Source organism: Barbus barbus, assembly GCF_936440315.1.
Source record: "Barbus barbus genome assembly, chromosome: 2".
NCBI classification, from domain to species: domain Eukaryota; kingdom Metazoa; phylum Chordata; class Actinopteri; order Cypriniformes; family Cyprinidae; genus Barbus; species Barbus barbus.
This window is the reverse complement of record NC_136730.1, coordinates 31,460,267-31,482,218: the sequence shown is the minus strand read 5'-3', so window position 1 is coordinate 31,482,218 and position 21,952 is coordinate 31,460,267. Positions and strand designations below refer to the sequence as shown.

Genomic DNA, 21,952 nt, shown 5'->3' with positions numbered 1-21,952 from the left:
CCCATACCACCAAACCTGTCCCTAACCTTATGAACACAAGTAGATTGTACTTTTTTTTTTAATGCAAGTACATAGTAGTTAAGGCCACCTATATAAAGTAGAACCACATATTTTTGTGATTTCAACGTGTATCTTATACACATAAACAAAAATGCACACTTGTACATATTCTTTTACAAAGAAACAGACCTGATTTAACCTTTTATTTATTGATCTAGTTTTCATCTTTTGATACAGATTGAAATAGAAGCAGTACAAGAACTCTTATTTATTAATATCCACTAAATAAGTATGATCACTGATAAGTATTCTAGTTTCATGTTCAAGCCTATATCTTAATAAATAAGATATATTAGCATGATCTACTTAAGTAAACCATGATTATAAACTCACACTTCAGCTGCGGGCATACAGCATAGTTTCCAGTGCATTAAGACTATAGTCTTCTCCCCTGAGAACTACAACTCTTCTAGACAAACTGTTCTAGAACTAGATATTTCTAATCAAGCTATTATAAACACAGTTTTTTTTAAATATTCATATTTTGGTGTTTTCTCCAGAGCAAACATATTAGATACAGAATTAGTCTCATGTACATTTGATCTGTAGAGTATAACTATATATCTTATTACAGGTGTGAGGTGTTAGCATAAGGTGAGCAATATGACCGCACAAAGTTGCCAGACCTGCACAATGGCAAACAAAAGTGGCAGGCAGCCCAACAATGCTCTCTCAAAATTGCTGAAACCTTCCGGTTCTAAAAAGTTGTCCGATTTTGTAGACAGCCCAGCTCAATCTATTAAAGCAGGATAAAATGTACATTGGGTCCCTGTCAAGCTCAAAAACATTAGGTCATTTATGTGCAAATCATATATTCTGTCTAGATTTGAATACTACGCTTATGCAACACAGTGCAATGTAACAAATTCTTTATCTCATTATAGGATACAAACAGTATTAAGTATGGGGCTTTATAAACTCAAGTTATTAATGAATAAAGAATGAATCCCTGTGAATGATGAAATACATTTAAAACTGAAAAAATGCTATAATATGTCCTCACACCTATTGCAACTATTCAGCCTGCCTGACTTTGAAACTGGAGGACAGAACAACAGAGACATAACAACTTTTTTGACAGCCACAACATCTGATTAATCAATGACCTCAATTTGTCATTCACAGCAACAGAAAGACATGTTCACACAGAAATTCACAAATATTGTTAAACCACACCAAACTCTCAGACTAAATAACCTGTATGTTTTGTCAACAGGTGTTTCACTAAAGCACTTAACACACTCTTATAAGAGCACCATTTACTCAAAAAAGTCTGATTGGATGAAGGAAAATTCAACTACCCAGCAGAAAGACCAGTGACAACTCATGGCTGTGTACAGTACAATAAAGCTGAGTACAGCCAACTAGTAGCACTTTCTAGACCAGCACCTGAACAGAGTTTATAATAACCATGATTTACCACAGACATTTTTGTGAAGCCCATGACTACAGTTAACCTGCGTCTTCAAAACTGGCCTTTACAGTAAAAACAGTACTTGCTGATATGTTTCTCAACAATGATATGGCTTTGTTTTTCTCCTTTCAGTCTTACCACCAAGGCCTTCAACCAAATGTCAAGTCATAGAGAAGCGTACACAGTCAATAGCAATGCATAGTGACAGTAGATTACAATATAGCATTTCAACTGAAATCTACGGTTACTACCTATGCTGCCACACACCTTAATTAAGGTCTATAATTGAAAGTAATGATAGTATAAAGTGAAATGTAAGGTTCATTAAAAACTGTGAAGGGTGTAGTTTAGCACTACAGTGACGTAAACTCCACCCCTCTCATTTCCCTTTGCTTCAAACGCTTTGGCTGAAGCTATTTGTGTTTGTGTGCACTTCCTGTTTAAAGGGTTTGTTAAAAAGAGGGAGGAAATGTGGGTGGGCAGATGAGAGAAAAAGACAGACAGCGATAAACAGATAGACTGAGAAAGAGAATTCAAAGATGAAGAGTGTTGCAATATAAGGTGTCCTAGTAAAAGCTCAATAATGCGTCATTCTAAACCCCTCTTGAGAGAAAATTATGTGAACTTTCTGGAACCACAAAGTAAGTTCAACAATACAGCCCCCTGGGGAGCAAATGTGGCAGAGTCAAAGCGCTGATTACAGGGCAACAAGGACATTGACCACCCGACATTTCCGGGTCCCATTCATAATTCAAATATCTTGTGCTTTGCAAAAGAAAGAAAGCCATATGAGTTTTGAGACAACATGAGGGTCAGTAATTAATGACAATTACCATTTTTGGGTGACCGATCCCTTTTAAAATGGTGGAAATGACAGAGTTCCTCCTGCAGAAATCATTAAAACATTGTTCAAAAAAATCAAAATCCATAACAAGAACTTTAAACCTGACCAGCATACAGTGTTTCCTAATGTCCCTTTAGCTTTTTTTGCTCTGGTGCGTAGATCTGATATGCCTGCCAACCAAAACAGGCTATAATGCTCGCTATGCACCCCTGCAGGAGCAACATGACCCCATAGGTGGACCAGAGTGTTGGTCCAGGGAGCCTAGGCGGCATTGCAGGTGATAGTATCAAAGTTGAGTTGAGAAGCAGGGCCTGCACCTCCACTTTGATCATTTGCAGCTCATCCAGGATCGACAGGAAGGTGCAGAAATGGAACCACTGATGGCTGTGACCCCAGATATCAAAGTTCCCTGGAGAAAAACGTTCTGGGATCTTACTGATATTAAAGAGGGCAGATACCACCAGCCAAAAGCAATGGCGGTAGAAGAAGGCAGCCATGGTGGAGAACAGATGAGGGGAGGATGACAGCGAGCTCGTGGAGAGACGGTAGAAGACAGGAGTGGAGGAGATGAAAAACGGAAGGAGGAAGACAAGGGTGCGGACAGCATAGCGGTACTTCCGCCAGCACTGTCTGGTGTTACAGCAGGTGATGACGCATATGATAGCAACCAGACAGGAGGATGGGATGTAGAGGCTTTCAAAGAACAGCTGGAACTGAGTGGGAGAAGATGCAGAGGGCCAAGCCTCTTCATCAGCGCTTAGGCTCTTCCTTTGGGTAGAGTTCGGTCCACCGAATCCAATCTCTGCTATTCCTGCTTGAGGATGGATGTAGTAGTAATACGCCAGTGAGGAACCCACTGTATACGCACTAATAGTCCCATAGTCCACAAAGAAACAAATTTCACGCACGATGAGTGACATGGAGTTGAGAAGATGAGCCAGACTGCTGCCTAGCAGCAGATATAACACCCCCAGGAAGTAGGTCCAGAAAGGGTAGAAAAAAGGATTGCTAGGTTCTGGCGCTCCTTCCCATGTGAAAACCTCCAGAAAGTGAAAGACGAACAGAAAAATGGGAAGGAAGTGTGTCCAGAAGTTTCCGGTCTCATTGGTGGGACGAAAAGCAGAGACTAGGCACTGCCGTAGGCTGTAGTTGGGGAAACGATAACCAGACAGAATGAAGTTCTCAGTCACTCTCGATGGAACGTCAGTGTGACGTAGTAATGGTAGGGACCACATGATTGAATTTGGACCGAATGACGAATTCACTGATTAGCAATAAAAAATATCTCCTGAGCTTAGAATCATTGTTGAGCTAGATTTATTAAACTGATAACATACATACATAACCAGCGCTACGTTGTTGAAGGTAGACATTAAATAAATAGTATTGCTTACAGAGCGCTTGACTGTCAAAATGTATGACATCACAGAGGCAAAATTGTCATTTTAATAATCCTTTAGAAGCATTTATGGAGTTTGTGTGGAGATTTCAGATGGCAAAGGCAAATACCATGGCTCAATACAAATCCCAACAGCATGTGCTGAAATGACTGTGGTTTTAGCAGAAATGAGGAATCCTGCTGTTGCAAGTGCAAAGGTCAATGGCTCCAAGGTCCCTTTTTTCCATAAGCTCAAGTCTTCAAAGTTATCGGCGCGGTAGATTCGTTTTAAAACTATGAACGATTAAAAACAATCGCAGAGGATGCTTCTCTGGGCTACCACTGTCCAAGTCTTCAAGGTGAGCGATCCGGCCGTGACACGTTCATGTCACCTGAGGTCCACACGACTTCGGTCACACATATCGAGCAAACAGTGAGCTTGTTTTTCAGTGTTGAAGGCTCACTGCGAATGCATCTCTCCTGCATTAAAGCTTTTGAAAGTAGGTCATGTGGGACACCGGCCGGTCTCTGAAAACGAGCGTCACCCCTCGGTGTATAATTCATGCTCCGCCGTGCACAATTCATCGGCCAGATTATCGCGTGCAGTCTCATATGAAGATGCACTGCTGTAGATTAGTAGACGATCTCGAAAACAGCCGTTTCATGCAGTCTCACGGCGCTGTTTAACCTCGGAACGGGAACAGAGAACATTTCTCACGGTTCAGCTTTCTGTGTGGCGGCTAATTCCTCTTTCGCCCATGTTCAATGCAGTTGTGCTGGTTTTAGCGTCTCTTCGATAGAGATTCGCATTGCGGTGCTATGAGATCCGGAACGAGCTCTTTTCCAGGAAGGAGATGTTTAGTTTCTGCTCGACAGCTCTTATAAATAAACAGTCAACCGGCATCTAGTCCCTGTACCGTTAGATTGCCCTTGACTTCTTGCACAAATGCCGGCTGAGGTGCTGTAGGGCTGTCTGTCGCTCTCTTGTCCGGCCGCTACTCAATCAGGATAAAAGCGTCCGTGTTACCAGCTCCGGCAAAACACGTGATGTGTGTGTTTGTAGTCATACGAGCTGTAGTTTCTTTACAAGTGTTCAACAAATTCTCCGTCAGCAGCCAGTGTCTCTCTTTATCTATCTATCCCTCTCTCACAGACACTTATGTATCTCTATCTTTCTCCCCCACGCGCTAAGCCGAAGACTACGGCATTTACAGACATGATTGATTTCAGTAGAATAGAGGCTTTATTTGACTTATTTTTCACAGTTAATATACTTTACAGTATGTCAAATGGCAGTTTTGTATTTTAGGGAAAGCATCTGTTTTAAACAGCTAGCTAACAAGCCACAGACAAAATGAAGGTTGTTACATTTAAACTACTTGTATAACTATGATACATTGTAGATGTAAACTGATATACATCTAAGTAAGCTACTATAGAAAAACTATATAGCTATAGCTTTGAATGTTTTAAAAGTGGCTCAGGGTCAGATCTCAAACGAACACTTGTGCAGGTTTACACATACAATATCCGTTCTGTGTCACATCTGAGCAAAAAACCCCTGAAGATTTGTTACAGTGTAAACACAGGCTTATTTACACAATGCAGTGCTAGCTGAGGTTTCTTGCTCTATATCCTGTACTGTGGTGGTATATTTATATATTGTACTTATAAAGAGCATTTGTAAAACCACCTTGCATGGTTTAAATTGAGCAATGCTACCACCTATCTTATTTAATAATAGACAGGACAGTAGGAGGGCAGACAGGAAATGTAGGAAAAGGAGAGAGGGGAACAGGAAGCGATCTTGAGTCAGAACTCAAACACATTTTGAGCTCTTTTTGTAGTTTACTAGCAATAAAACACCATTTGAATCACCCATACATACCCATTTATTATTTCTAGGCGTCTGAATTCTTCATTATGACACCATAACATTTCATGAAAACGCTCTGTCACAGCAAACAGCACAGACTGTTTCCCTGTTAGCTTTTCTGTTAAATTATTCACAACTCGCACCCATCTGAACTTCTGAGTCCTCCAGCATAACCATGACAGGTGGCCCTATGATGGGCAGTGAGTTGTAAGAATAGTGCTATCATTAGAGAACATTGATTTTTTTTACACAGGCCAGCTGGCAGAATGGACAGCAAATGTCTGATTGTGCTGATCTTGGATTGATTTCTAAAGCATGTCGTGATGGGACAGTATTGGTTATTTGTCAGTAGTCACTTACAGTATAATAATCATCCTTTCATATAATTTTTAGCAGTAGTAGCTACTGCTGGGGGGGGGGGGGGGGGGGGGGGGGGTAGCAGTAGTAGTGGTGGCATTTAAAAAAAAAAAAGAAAAACGTCTATATTTTAAGCCTCTCTCATATGCTTGGGCACCTCTGAAGATCATATTTTATTTAGACACTTTAATAAAATATTTAACATGTTTTCCTGACATTTAAATGTGTATAAATCATCGGGCTTTATACTCTGTGTGGGCATACTGTAGTTCTCACATAAAGTTTTTAATACTGTGATACATAGCCTGCAGAATACTGCCTTTTAGGAGCAATATCATAAAAATGCAGTTTATATTGATCCGTTTATGCGTATTTATGCATGTGTGAACCCACATGTATATGTAGTCATTAGGGGGTGGGCTTTGCTGTGTGGCAGCTGCTCGATGATTGACTGCCTGCTGTGTATTTGGTGACCACCTACCGGAGGATTAGCCGGGCTAGGCCTCTGTGGGTATTGAAGTATACTAGTTTATAGATGAAATGGAAGATGAATTCAGTGCCTGTGGGGGTGAAATAGGAGTAGGTGCAGCAATGAAGATCAGATGTGTCGCCATAGCTATCAGATGAAAACCACAGACTTCACCCTTCAGCAGAGTACATGCTTCACATACAATACAGAACAAACAAAAACTAAGATTAAAATTGAGGCCCCCAGTGCTCCAATATCTCAAACAAGTTTAGACTGGTTCTCATCTGCAAGACTCAAGTTGTCAGGTATTTGAAGGCATGTTTTAGACACTAAACACCAGAGCATTTGAATATAACAGATTCATCCATTTGCTGTGGAAGTATGTCAAACAAATTAATGCGATTGATACAGGATTTAACCTATAAATCATCACTGTGTCACTGCTGACAAATAAATGACTCAACAGGAAGTGAATTGTTCCCTCAGATCTTGAGAGGACATTGGAAAGGGTAAATCTGCAAACAGGATAAGAGGATAAGAATTTCCCCCTGTGGCAGTTCACAGAATTGCATTGGTCTTATGATAAAGTCAAAAGCATTGTTAAATAAATACAGTGCTAAGACCTAAGATAGCAAACACGGATGGTCAAATGCACTTGAATTTCAGAAGAGGAAGAACAGATGTGTATTTGTGTCACCTGATGCCTGGAGGGTGCTGATCCACGTGACGTGAGAGGGATCGTCGGTCTGAATCCTGCAGAGATATGTCCACACACAGGTTTTGAATAGTCTTTACAACATGCTTTGTGAGTGATGCATTGTGGTTTTTCATCCCATTCAAAAAGATCATGGTCCACAAACAAATAAGTTCTTTCTTTCCCAATTTGAAACTAGACAAAACATTAAAAGCTGCTGAACTGAAAACACACAATGACATCCCACATCCGGATACATAAAGTACTCGCCAGTCATCAGGTCTGGTTCTGGACCCTGGTGTAAAAACGGCTCAAAAATAAGGTTTCTTTTTTTTTCCTGCTGGCAGTACAGCTAAGATTTCCATTGGCCCTGCCAAATGTTTCCTGGCCCATATCGAATAAATATGTTTAGCTCAATTAATGTTAACCTGTTTTTAACCCAAAAAGTTATAATGCAATTCAGACAGTATTTACTATAATATACAGTGTGCCAAAATATGCGTTTATCATTTTTCTTATTCTAAACTATGCTTTTTCAAGACCATCACAAGTTATGCTTGCAGTTTTGACAAAACTATTTAAGTCAAATAGTTACCAAACTGAATAAATTACATTTGTAAGACAAAAAACAGATAATTGTGTAAACAGGAACTTAAATTCTAAAGTCATCCTTTTTTTTAAAGGCCAGATAACAGTATACAAAGCAGAGAAATTAGGAAATGATGAAATGAGACGTCAAAGTGTATTGTAATCACCTGTATTAACACATGCTGCTCCTGAGCTAACAACAGTTTCCTTCCCTTCACCCTTCACCAGGCACCCAAATATGGACTATAGCTGGCAGCATGCAATAAGGAGCACTTGGCACTTACTATACCTCCTCACTGCTCATTAAAGCATTCCTTCTACTACAGTTCAAGTGGACATAATATCCATGAATAGAAAAACAGACAGACAGAGCATCAGGAAATAAATCTCCTCTGAACTAACACCCTACTTCAGCTCGAACTGTTCCTTCACTTCCTGTTTCCTGCGGACATCATGTCCATTTTGTTAGCACACAGTGTACTTTCTCAAACCTTCCCTGGACACTTTCATTGTTTATTACATTTTGTGAAATAAATTCCGAACTCACTGTGTCCATTTTCACTGACCACCACAGCATAAAATACAATAAAAAAGCTGGGGGGAAAAAAACAATGAGGGTGAAGAATGTATGTGTGTGTGTGTGTGTGGCTGACAGCAACTATAATAAATACAAAAAGCTATTCTTGGTGAATAGTGAAATGTCTAGCTGACAATGTTGTCATCCTGCAGGCTATGATTATAATTGAATCGATGTATGAACATGCTTTCCGCATACCTTCTCAGTCACTTTACCTAAAATTAGCGAAACACAAGCAGTTCTGTAATGGTACATGACACAGCCTTCTCCACTACTATCAACAAGTAATTTACAGAGCAATCATGATAAAGCACTCAGCTTTTACAGAGCAAATAGTGCAAATGAGATGTACTTTACTAAAGCACTTTACTGCTCCCTGATGGCCATCATCCATCAGACAGAACATACAAATGCATTTACTAAAGACATCCACCATGTTTCTCAAACACACACACACACTTGTTTTTTATTTCTCTCATAGGACAATCCATTGATTTTTATACTAAGCTAATGATATTTTCTGCCATGTAAACCTATACCATCACACATTTTTCTTTTTATGTTTTCAGGCTGTGGCTAGTCTCGAGTCTCCAAAAGAAAGAACAGAAAATGACCTGTAGCTCATTACATCTCATGTTTAATTCACAACCCATTATGGGCTATTAAATATAATAGAATGGACTGTACAGTCACCTGGCATTACTGTAAAGGTTATGTTGTCGCACAGTTTTTGGTTGTTGCTACATTGGTTGAAGGTTACTCTAGTGTTATATTTGGTTTAATTGCCTAAGGAGAACTGAAGCTGAGAAGGCTGTGGCATGTGACAGTAAAACTAAAAGATTCAGCTAAAAACACCATGTCAATGCATTTAATTCAGTATTTATGTGTGTCAGTGGTTTTCAACCAGGAAGCTCAGCAAAACTCTAAAAGGGCATCAAGATCACTTCAGCATTTAAAATAAGATAAATCAAGCACTTAACTATTTTTGAAGAACCAGCGGTCCCAGTCTTGGAGCAGGATGTAAGAGGGGAGCATCATTTTAAAAGCATGATCTAGAAAAGTCATCCATTCTTATACTTTTTTACAATTATTATTATTTTTTTAATCATGTCAAGATCCAAACTATTTTGTTGGGTAGAAATTGCAAGTAATTCCTTATCCTTACCTATTAAATCATTGTGCACTATATATAACACCAAATCAATTGTATATTAAATGTAATTTTCACAAAGAAAATATTCATGTTTGACCGAGGCCTGTTGTTTTGGCTTTTGCAGTTATTTAAGCTTTTTCAGAGTCTTTAATACTACAGTATAGCTTTCCCTTGCCATCTTTTTCTCTTGTGTTTCTGTGTTGCATTTTGTGGATCAGAACATGCTAAATATGTCTCAGAGTTTTGTTTGGTTGCTGTGGTTTCTCTCTCTGAGTGATACCACCACTGCAGAAATCTCAGCATGCTTTTAAACTGTTACAACCCCCACCATCTCCCCCTGCTGAGACCAATCTATATCAAAACCCAAAGAAACATCAGGATGAGTCATTCAGCATCAACACTCTTTCCATCATAATGAGAAAACCAATAAGTGTGTCTGGATATAACCACTGGTTAGCAGACTTGTAACAGATACAATAAGTTTGTGAAGTGAAGTGACATACAGCCAAGTATGGTGACCCATACTCAGAATTCATGCTCTGCATTTAACCCATCCAACGTGTACACACACACACACAGCAGTGAACACACACACACACCGTGAACACACACCCTAAGCAGTGGGCAGCCATTTATGCTGCGGCACCCGGGGAGCAGTTGGGGGTTCAGTGCCTTGCTCAAGGGCACCTCAGTCGTGGTATTGAGGGTGGAGAGAGCGCTGGACATTCACTCCCCCCACCTACAATCCCTGCCGGACCGAGACTCGAACCCGCAACCTTTAGATTACGAGTCCGACTCTCTAACCATTAGGCCACGACTTCCCCACAAAGTCATGTTTGTGCATGTTACCAAGTAATTATTTAGATTTAAAACTAAAAAAATATGGATACAAAGGAATGCTACTAGAAAGTGAAATCTATACTGTATTTTCTCCTGCTCCACTCTACTGTGGGCACCAGGGGGCGCTGTGGCAATTATGTAAATACAATAGAGCTGTTCAGTTTGCAGTTCTAAAGTCTGGAAAAGCATTAGCATTTGAGTCATGGGTTCCCTTAGGATTTTCTAATGGGTTTATAGAATTTCAATTTAGCAGGACAAAAATGTATGTATAGGTCTACATTTACTTGACGTGTTTTTCCCATTGTTTTATACCAAATAAAACATGCTAGTTACACATTTTATATCAAAGTTTGCCAAAAATTTGTAATTAAAATTAATATTTAACCTATTTAAGGTAAAATTATATGAAATATGGAAATGCAATCAAATATAGCTGTAACCCTTACCCTAATTTATAAACAGACACAAAAATAAATAGTGAGATGTACAATACGTCATTAAGATATACATGAAATTGTTACATTCAATTTTCAATAACACTTCACTTTAGGGACCAATTCTCACTATTAACTAATTTCTTATTAGTATGCATATCACTAGCATATTAGTACTTATAAATGACCATACTCTACATCCTTAATCCTACCCAATACCTAAACGTAACAACTACCTTAGTAACTATTAATAAGTAATTAGGAGCTTATTGAGGCAAAAGTCCTGGTTAATAGTGAGAATTGGACCTTAAAATAAAGTATTAACAAATTTTCTTTATGTACTCTTCATCTTTAAACATCATTTACTGTATGCAAAAATTGATAAGAAATTTTAATGTTGCACATATTTATTTGTATCAACAAAAAGGAAATATTAAAATATAGTTTGATCAAATTATTTCTCAATAACTTATAAAACTAATAGTTACGGTCAATTACGATTGGCTAAAAAGCATTACACACACACACACGGCTTCATTAAATCCGCATTAATGCGCTATATGTTGCTGAAAAACTACACTGCTTGGCATAAGAACGATTATTATTGTTATGAATAAATGGTTAAGGGATCCCATTAGCTGTTCTTAAATCATTGTAAATCGCTGCTTCTTAGGACTTACTTGCTTTTTTAGACAATGAGCAATCATTTTAGGTCATATTTAGCTTAATATTATCTTAACATTGGCATGTATTCTTGTGGAAAATTTATTTTATGATGTGAAAAAAGTTTGTTTTTTAACAAATAGAAAGAACCTTTTAACATAATAACTATACACACACAGGATAAAAGAAAGACTGTTAATTGTCCTTTGACAAACTGTCATCTGTGCACAAACAGGAAATTCCTGATGGCCATTTATTGATATATGTAACATTTTACATATTACTTTAAACAATATTTCATGTAACAATGTAAATTGTTGAATCATAGATATGTGAATAAGCATATGTGTGTAGTAACCGATCTACTGTCATACACAATAAAGACTTCATATACAGACAAAAATAAAGATGATTTACATGAAGAAAATATGTAAATACTAGGATGAAAACATCATGCCTGATCTACAACAGTCATCTAATGTTGCTTACATCACCTTACATAATTTGCTTACAAGTGCTAATAAGTGTGCGTGTCTACTGTTCAACAGTTGACCAGGTTCAGTGATCATGGAAAAATCTGTGAGAAATGGGTTTACATCACTTTAGGTGTATCTGAGAAACTTCTAACATTTTCTCCCATAAATACCTTAACCTTTCAGTCTTCCTTCATAGTGCAGCCATCATCATGTGAACGCTGTCACCCGACCTCACCTGTGAGAATCACAAGATTGTTTCTAAACTTCACATTAGACCTAATCTTGTACTATGAGGAACCTTCAGTGTACCTTCAGAGTCCACTCAAACTTCCCCTTTAGTTGGACTCGTCTGGTCCCGAGATACAACACAACCTCGCCCTCAGTGGACCAACTCCAGCTGACTTGCAGAAAAGGGCAGTACGCCACTAACATAGTAAGCAATGCCCAAAGAAAGAAGGGCGATGACCACCAGCAACAGCAGCACCCTCCAGAAGCCCAAGTCCTCCACAAACTCCTGCCAGGTGGAGCGAAAGCTGGATAGCACACCCTCGCTGTTCTGCAGGTTTGGATTCAGCAGCGAATGGCTCTCCATCGCACTAGGAACAATGGTATTTTGTTAAGAAAAAAGGTACTGATACGTGTCTAACTAAAATATGTAAATGTAGAAATCTAACCTCTCGCTCTCAGCCATCTGCATGGCTTCAAGTTTGGAGTGGGCTCCTCTGTTGAAGCCCTTGACCTCTTGCTCTTCAAGCCCTTCCAGTAACCGAATGGCATCTTTATTGACCCCTCTCCTCTTAGCCAGCACCAGTGGTGTCGAGCCATTGTGGTTACTGTTCAAATATCAGAGAACAATCGAGAAATTGAATAATTTGAGTCCAACAATGATAATGACATCATTACAGCTACAGTAAAATAATAAATTAATATGATATATCTTACAAAATTATTATTCAAATCACTTTATCTCTCAGAATAAACATAATAAAACTAAATTGATTACTAAAGATAAAGTGACTTTGAAGAAGTATTTTATGCAAAACAGCTGAATTTATTACTATAGCTCAAATATTTATTTTAATACTTTCTATAATTTTCTTCCTGTAAATGAAGTGAAGTGAAGTGACATACTGCCAAGTATGGTGACCCATACTCGGAATTCGTGCTCTGCATTTAACCCATCCAACGTGCACACACACAGCAGTGAACACACACACACCATGAACACACACCGGAGCAGTGGGCAGCCATTTATGCTGCGGCGCCCGGGGAGCAGTTGGGGGTTTGGTGCCTTGCTCAAGGGCACCTCAGTCGTGGTATTGAGGGTGGAGAGAGCGCTGGACATTCACTCCCCCCACCTACAATCCCTGCCGGCCCGAGACTCGAACCCGCAACGTTTGGATTACGAGTCCGACTCTCTAACCATTAAGCCATGACAATATAAATGTATTGCTCCATCGATGTTCAATAAAAGGATTTTTGCAATCATACACCATGGGAGTACTAAAAAGCACAAGTATGCTACAGTAGCAGTCATGTTGTACATTACATAAACAGTAGTCACTTTTTGGCATATCTCACCAAATATCAATTTTGAGACCATTGGACACTAGGAACTGAATGGTGTCCACATGTCCACACAGGTGCAGTGCAGTGTTGCCCTGATAGTCGGTGGCCAGCAGATCTGCGCCGAACTTGTGCAGGAAGCGGCAGATGTCCACATTCCCTCGCGCCGCTGCCAGATGCAGACCCGTGCGGCCCCTGTTGTCACGAATGTTGGGGTCGCAGCCAGCCTCCAGCAGACGCCTAGCGTAACTCAAGTCCCCATCGATACAAGCCTGTAGTAACGGTACACTGGTCTGCGACGAGTCATTGATGAAGACATATGACATGTCTGAGTCGGTCTCCGAAAATTCCAGCGTAACTTAAAAACACAATAATGGAGTCATATTTCACCCCACAATTAAAAAACAAACAAAAAACACTATATTTTGCATTAAGAAGATGAGGTCTGCTTTTAGAACCATTAAAACCATTTAGACCCATTTCTCAATCACATTTTCAAAACTGTTCACACAATAAGCACAACAGCAGTCTATGAGTCTATGTCAGCTAAACTGTGGACCATTTCTCACTGCTTTGACACAGAATCCATTCAGTGACTACTTCTGTCCAATTACATGAATGCTTCTCTCACTCGGACACAACCACCACTAAAAATCTAAAACTGTTCAACTTAGTATCAAAACTTCATAATACAACACTGAATAAGACAGCAATCAATACCATAATGAAATATATTTAAAAATTAACAAATGAAAATCATTTTGTGCTATGTATAAACAGACCATGTAACATATACAGCAGTGAATATTAAACAACAGAGAGGTGTTGCTATTTTTTTTGTAAAGAAATCTTAAGAAATTATAATGAAATGCTACATGTTAGTGTTTTTAGGTCATCGTTTTATGAGTGACAAAGTGTAATGTCATATAGTACTGAATTATTGTAATATTCCTTTGTGTTACTCTAGCTTTATACTAGATTACATTAATGCAACAATATAAACAGGGGAAGCAACACTGAGATGCCCACATACCATTTTTTAAAACATCCAATGAAAATGGCTGTGTAATTAAATCATTTTAAAACAAAGATAGTTTTGAATGCAACCAAGTATAATTTTGTTGTTTTTTTCTGTTTGTAAATAAGACAAGTGACCCTAATGAGTCCTGAAATAAAACTTCTGTCACATAACAAATGATTAATGGTCTTCAACATACTGTAGCCGTAATGTTCTTAATGCAAAATATAATTGATTACTTTTTGATTATGAGATAAAATATGACCTAGTTCTAAATGAGGAGCAAAAGTGTGAGCTGGTCACACTTGAATAAATCTTAACGGATTATATTCCTCAGCAGCCATGCAACATAAATCTTTGAACTACTGAAACAGTGTTAATCAAAGCACCTGCACCCTGATCATGATCTGCAGTGCTGGAGCATCCTGCATTAGCCAGCACACTGCTAGATGATGCTGACTAATATAAAACCATCCATCTAAGACAAATAATCACAGCTGTGAGATTTATTCCTCAAAATTCAAAACAGAGACGAATCTGCTGCTAGTAAAACCCAGCTTATAACGTTTGTAAACATGTCATCACTGTAAACAGTTGTATAATACTCTAATCACTGCATGTTTATAAGCGTGGATAAGAGCACTACTAACATCTGAAATCCGGCATATCTTCTTCACACACACTGTTATGGGTTTATATGTACCTTTTTTGTGCAGCAGTTTCACAAGAGAAATGTCTTATGCTTCTTCAAGTCCCGTTGCTGCTTAGGTCTGTCTGTGTTGTTTGTGAGTTACTACAGCTGCAGTGGTGACTGTGCGTCTGAGCGCGTGCAGCGCCCCCTGCTGCTGTGGTGCATAATCTCTGGTGAAGGGCGCTTTCGAAGTTTTTATGAATCTCAGATGATTTTAATCAGTGGTTCGGACCTTGAGTCAAACTCTCAAGAGGTTCAAGTAACAAAGTATCAGCAAACGAGGCTTCGGACGTCATACTGTTTTGACTTTAGTTTCAAATAATTTCAAAATCAAATATTGTTTGTTTATTGTCTCTCATTCTTGTAAATTTTATTTTCAATAAATAAAATATAAAAAATACAGATGTTTCACCGCTAGACTGCAAACGTTGATCTGGTGGACCTATGAACATCTAATAGTTTGAACTGATCCCCCCCCCCCCCAAAAAAAAAATATAATGCACTTTAATACGCATGTGTATATGATATAAAAATGGGGGTCCCGCTCACATTCGAGGAGGGCAATTCTGCAGGTGTGTCTGTTTTAGACTCAAGGGGAAAAAATGACTTCTAACAGGCCTAACACTAATAAAGGGATGCATAACGAAAGAAACCCTTTATGCTCAGTTCATTTTAATACAAATGTTCAAAAAATATTAAGAATTTTACATTTTTACGTATAATGAGGAATCAACATGTCTTACATTTCTGAATTATTATTAATACGCCACAGCCATATCACCCTGCAGCCCAAGACCGGTTGCTCACTGAAGCTAAGCAGAGTTGAGCCTGGTCAGTACCTGGATGGGAGACCTCCTGGGAAAACTAGGTTGCTGTTGGGAGAGGTGTTAGTGAGGCCAGCAGGGGGTGCTCACCCTGTGGTCTGTGTGGGTCCTAACGCCCCGGTATAGTGACGGGGACACTATACTGTCAAAAAGCACCGTCTTTCGGATGAGACGTTAAACCGAGGTCCTGACTCTATGTGGTCATTAAAAATCCCATGGCACTTCTCGTAAAGAGTAGGGGTGTTACCCCGGTGTCCTGGCCAAATTCCCTCTACTGGCCCTTGTCTATCATGGCCTCCTAATAATCCCCATCCACTTGATTGGCTCAGTGACTCTCTCTCCTCTCCACCTGTAGCTGGTGTGTGGTGAGCGCACTGGCGCCATTGTACTGTGGCTGCCGTCGCATCATACAAGTGGATGCTGCTCACTGGTGGTGGTTGAGGAGAGACCCCCCACATGATTGTAAAGCGCTTTGGGTGTACAGCAATACACAATAAAGCGCTATATAAATGCATCATTCATTCATTCATTCATATTGATATTTTTGATGAGGCTTATTAAACAGTCTGCTGTACTGCTCAGTAGTATAGGGTCAGGAGATTTTTTTATTTTTAAGAGATTAATACTTCTTTCAGCAAGGACACAATAAATTAATGCAAACTTTAAATTCTAAGAATACTGAAATTTTGTTTTTTTTTAAATATTATGCAGCACAACCGTTTTTAACACTGATAATAATAATAAATGTTTTTTGAGCAACAAATATATTGCATACTAGAATAATTCTATAAATTAAGGATCATGTGACGCTGAAGACTAGAGTAATTAATGCTAAAAATAAAAGTCTTGACATTTTAAAATAGTATAAATGAAATATGTATTTTAAAATATTAAAATAGAAAACTGTTTAAATTGAAATATTTTACAATATTGCTGTTTTACTGTATTTTTTTATTAAATAAATCCAGCCTTGGAGAGCAGAAGAGACTTCTTCCAAAAACTATGTAATTATTATTTATCTCTAAAACAAGACGTGATAGTTTTGTCAGATTTTTGTTTCTCTTATTTTCACCAAAGCTATTTGATCAAAAGTACAGTGAAACACACATACTGTGAAATATTATTAGAATTTAAAATAACAGTTTTATATATTAAAATGTAATTTATTCCTGTGATAGCAAAGCTGAATTTTCAGAAGAAAAAGAAGGGTGAAGGATACTGTTCCTCCAGCAGTATTCTCTCAATGGCCTGTCTGTTCACGTCGCCTGTTAAGAGAGGAGACAAATAATAAAGACGTTAATTCTATGATAATGTGTTTATGGAAATTAATTTACATAAGACATTTATAGAGTACATGATTACAGAATATTTTATTTACACAAAAATGTGTGTTATTTAAATTGTCCTTTATGTGAGGGACTGCTCCTCTAGGATGAACTTCTGATAATGTAACGTGTATCTATATTTGTAGTTACTGTAGTGGATTTTTTGGTCACACTTTACTTTTCAGTGTCCTTGTTACAAGTGTAACTGTACATTAAAGTACTGAGTAATATTAATTAACGTGTACTTACTATAGGATTAGAGCTAGTTATTAGATTATAGTTGCAAGCAGTTATGCATTATTTACTGTTATTATACTCTAGTAAGTACACGTAACATGTAAAAAGGACAGTTTTCTCTGTAAAGAAACAGTCCGTTTCTAGTATCCACACGTGCCATGTGAAAATTACCGGATTTACATCGTCATCTCAGCAGTTAAAAATTAATATAACGTTACTCATACGGTTAGTAACCATTTGATCATAGTTTTATGTTAACACGTATAATGTATATGTTTTATGGTTATACTTTTCAAAATGTGAATTTTAACTTTTTTTTTTTCAATGCAAAGGCTTGCCCCACACAGACTTCCATTGTAAATTAGACTGCCTACTAAGGATCCTTGACTGAGACATCCTTTGACGGAGCTTGATGATGTGGCCTCACCTCGACTCCATCCAGGGCTCACCTGACATGACCCTCAATGTGTCACGTTTATGAATCCATTGTGTTCTTCATGTCACGTGTACTTGTGTAGGTCTGTGTGTTACATGTCTCCTTGTGTTTCTGGTATTTGTCATTGTTCTGATTTGGTTTCTCCCATTGTCTCCCCCCATCGATCTGTCTGATTTGGGTTAGCCCTCATTATTTTGTATCCCCGTCACCTGTTCTCATTACCCTCTCCAGCTGCTGCTCATCTTCTCTTGGCTACTTAAACTCACTGCAATCTCTCCTGTTTGTCAGATCGTTGTTTGATGTCAGTGGATTGTTTCATCGTGTGTTCGTCCTTGGAAACTCTGGTTTGTCTTGTCTTGGTTATCGTGTCTTTGGATGTTCTACGTTGGATCACTCTTCACCATTCATCACCACGCTGACCATCTAAGTCCCTGCGCCACCTACCCATCCGAGAGACTTCACTCATCCTTTCTGTTCATTTCTGCCATTTCACCGTCTGTCAATAAACTGGTTACTTGCATCTTTGTTTCCATCATCCTTGTGTTTCATAACACAATGTCCCAGGTTACAGCCCCCACCACATGGCCTGAGGGCAAGATGTCATCAGGAGGGAGCGCAATATTTGGGACAGAGAACTGCCATGCCATCTCACCTTTGAGGTTCTCGGCGAGCTCATCCAGAAGTGTGCCACCAGTGCCACCGGATTCCAGCCGAGGGTCAGGCCAGAGAGTAAAACAAGTGACAGATGATAATCAGAGGGCCAGAACTGGAAGACCTTAATAAGAGTCAGGGTGGGCAGTTCATTGACGGTGTGTTCTGGTGAGAAAGAAAAGCACAACAATAACTGGCCAAAGGAGAGGAGTGTGAGCAAAATAACTTGACTGACAGATGAGACTGGAAAACTAGACAAGATTGAGAAACCAGATAGACTGAGATAAGGGCTTGTGTGAGCTCTAAATGAGATGTTTTTTATTAGGTGTCAAGATCAAAGGCACCCTGTGTAATTATATTTATGAACTTTTAATTTTTTAATTATAACATTACATCCATTCTGAATAATAAAACACAATCAGAAAGCATAATTTGCCAATGAAATGAAAACAATATCAACAAAATTCATGTTTGCACTACAGAAGATCTGTTTGCAAAAACCTGCTTAGTCGCAAGGAAGTTCTTTTTTTTTTTGCTTTCTTTTTTGCTTCACTTAATAACAGTAAGCGCATCCCGCGATGATGTTTTAATATGCATGTTTCTTTATCGCTTTAACTTGTCAAAAACTAAGCAATATACACGACACAGACTATTATTATTGTTAATATGAAATATCATTAGATAGGAATTCTATCATTCAAAAAAATTGTCCTTTTTTTGCATTATTAAATTTTCATTCTTGTCAGCAGCTCTTTGCGAGTTTTTATGACGTAATTCATTATGGCAATTAGCAGTATATAAAAGCCTAAAAATCACTTGCTCATTTTGTTGGTTGAAGTTTCGGAGTATCTAATAGTAAAGTCACAAACGGTTTTATCGTGAGACAGCTAAATTTATTACTAAAAGAGCTTGATATGGAGTCTGTACACGAACCCTGTGTACATCTAAAATACGGCAGAGAACCATCCTCATCAGCTTTGATGAGATGCCTGTTGGTCCTGGTGAGACTGATGCTGGGAGAAAAGAGAAAAAAGTGCACAAAGTGCTTCTGGAGGTGGCCTTTTGGGCCTGGTGAGGCTGATGGACAGAGGAGAAAAAGAAGAAAAATAGCTTCTGGTGGTGGCCTGTTGAGCCTGGTGAGAATGATGGACAGAGAAAGGAGGCAAAGATAGAGGAGAAAAAGAAGAATGTCTGGAAGTGGCCCACTCTTCGCTTTCCTCGCCACAGAACTGCAAAACATGACCTGGTTAAGGCCGAGAAAGAGTCCAAGTGTGTGGCGGGAACATATCAGAGACAGAACAACGGTACATTATATAAATGTGTCATGATGATACAAGTGGAAATGAAAATGGCTGATTTCTCAATTGTCGAAACCTGTGTTCTTCTCATTTTTATAAGAAAGAATCACTATCCCAAGTACTGCTGTTATCATCACATCAAGTATTTTAGAGTGACAGTTTAGAGATCAGAAATGTAATTACTTTAAATCACAGCATGATTGGAGAATAGTTTTATTAGGTGTCATTACCAGTATGTGAGAATTCAATTTGAGAAACAAATCTGTTGATTTCCATTGTTTAAAGAGGTTTAATTCAGAAATCAAGCCCAGAGTGGCCAATAAAGAACGGCTCCAATTTGAAGATGCAGTATGTTTTATTGATATTATTTATTTTGAATTGATTCATATTATAGCTCCAACTTCAGAAGTCCCTCCTGCTGAGGAACAGCCAGAGCAGGACGTCCTGGACAAGGGTGAGAATAATAAATTATAAATTATAGAAATAAAATTTGAAATCTAAAACTGTATTTCATACTAACTACAATTGTTTACCTTTTAATAGGCCACATTTTGAGGCATTATAAAATCGGTCCCAAGCTGGTTGTAGGTGGATTTGGCTTGGTGTATGCAGGAACTCACCAGGTGAGATCTTCATTAAACAACAAAGGAGGACCATTTGAGTGCTGTATCTGCTTCAAACAGAGCAGGTGTGAAGTATTAGCTAATAATGAGAAATCGAGCTGATTTGTGATTGTCTGCAGCCTAAGCCAAAGAAGAGGCTCACTCTGGAAAAGATGCATCTCCATGACTGGTTTAAGGTATGGAGACCTTATAAGCTAAATGTTGTTTCAGGTTTAGTTTGGTCATCAGTCACATAGTAATCATAATCTAGGTGCCAAAATGTGCTGTAAATGAAATGTATTTAGACGATATATGTAATGTGTTTTTGTTTCAGGTCATGGTTTAAGACAGGGAGAACATCAGAAAACGACTCCTGTCACAGCCACCCTTGCTTTCTGTTCTCAGTCTGCTTTGCGTCTGCTGGACCGACATGAGTGGCCTTTCCATCCCTTCACTCAGGCCTTAATGTATTGCAGGGCCACCTCGTTCTTGACTTAAAGCAGCAATATTTGCATCTGGAAGTATTGCTTGCTTAGAGATCTATACTTAATAGTTATTTGTATATCATTATTCTATTTATATACTTGTAAGAAACTGTATAAGTATATAAACTGTTTATAATTATTTTGCACTGTTTCCTTGTAGAGTTTCATAGTACTGTACATTGCCTTGAGGCTCCTGGAACAGTCATTTCAGTCATTTCTGAAACTGTTATGACCCCACAGCTTCCTGGCATGAGCTACTGTTATCTGACATCTCTCACACTTTAAAATGAATATAATTAACAAAACAGAGATATTTAAAAACTATACATTTCACACTGTTAAATTAATTTGTTCACCTTTAGATTTGGCATGTTTTCTCGGACTGTCCTGTTGCTCATGTGTACCAAGTTTTGTGATTGGACATTGTATTCACAAGATATAGACAAATTAGTGATTACTGTCAGTTTGATAGTATGTACACACCTGTCAAAGGCATCTCATTAATAAAAGCTGAATAGTTAAAACTGGGAATATTTCCATGAATGTAATTTACTAAATGTAAATGTAAATAAAAAAAATGAATGGATCTCCAGCTGCAACCAGTAATGTATGGTACTGTATGGTTGTGATTGGATTAGAAGCCTGTTTTTGCTCATTCCAGACAGACTGTCTAGTCTGTTAGTGGTAGGGAGTTTCAGTGACTCTTTCAGCAGGTTACATTGATACACCAGTAAGTGGCAACTAGTCTTTATGAACGAGTCACTGAATCATTCACCGAGCATTCATTCAAAAACACTGATTCATTCAGGAATTCCGATTCAGAGTTTCAAAAAAAAAAAAAAAACATCAGTCCCTCCCATTCCATCACTACTGATATAAACCCAAAATTGAGTGCCAAAGCTATCGGTTTATCTTTTAAGTGATTTCGCCAGTCATGTGGTAATAAAGATGAAAAAGATTTACATCACAACAGTAATGCAATCAAAGACAACATTT

At 38.4% G+C, this 21,952-nt stretch overlaps 2 protein-coding genes across 3 annotated transcripts; both read right to left on the bottom strand.

The window, feature by feature from the left end:
* Positions 1-189: 189 nt before the first annotated feature.
* Positions 190-4,712, bottom strand: LOC306877686 (membrane progesterone receptor epsilon-like). Its single transcript, XM_079429596.1, has one exon. It carries the CDS (start codon positions 3,551-3,553, stop codon positions 2,441-2,443), a length of 1,113 nt encoding a protein of 370 aa, XP_079285722.1. The 5' UTR covers positions 3,554-4,712; the 3' UTR covers positions 190-2,440.
* A 6,365-nt stretch (positions 4,713-11,077) lies between these two features.
* Positions 11,078-15,213, bottom strand: LOC306881843 (ankyrin repeat domain-containing protein 46-like). Of its 2 annotated transcripts, XR_013785175.1 has the most exons (5): positions 15,111-15,213; positions 13,405-13,747; positions 12,498-12,656; positions 12,133-12,419; positions 11,545-12,058 (listed from the first exon to the last, which is right to left on the bottom strand). XR_013785175.1 is itself a non-coding variant. In XM_079436169.1 (4 exons), exons 2-4 carry the CDS (start codon positions 13,713-13,715, stop codon positions 12,203-12,205), a joined length of 687 nt encoding a protein of 228 aa, XP_079292295.1. In that variant the 5' UTR covers positions 13,716-13,747; positions 15,111-15,213; the 3' UTR covers positions 11,078-12,202. The 2 variants fall into 2 exon arrangements, 1 of the variants encoding a protein (XP_079292295.1); XM_079436169.1 differs by having other exon boundaries at positions 11,078-12,419.
* Positions 15,214-21,952: the final 6,739 nt, after the last annotated feature.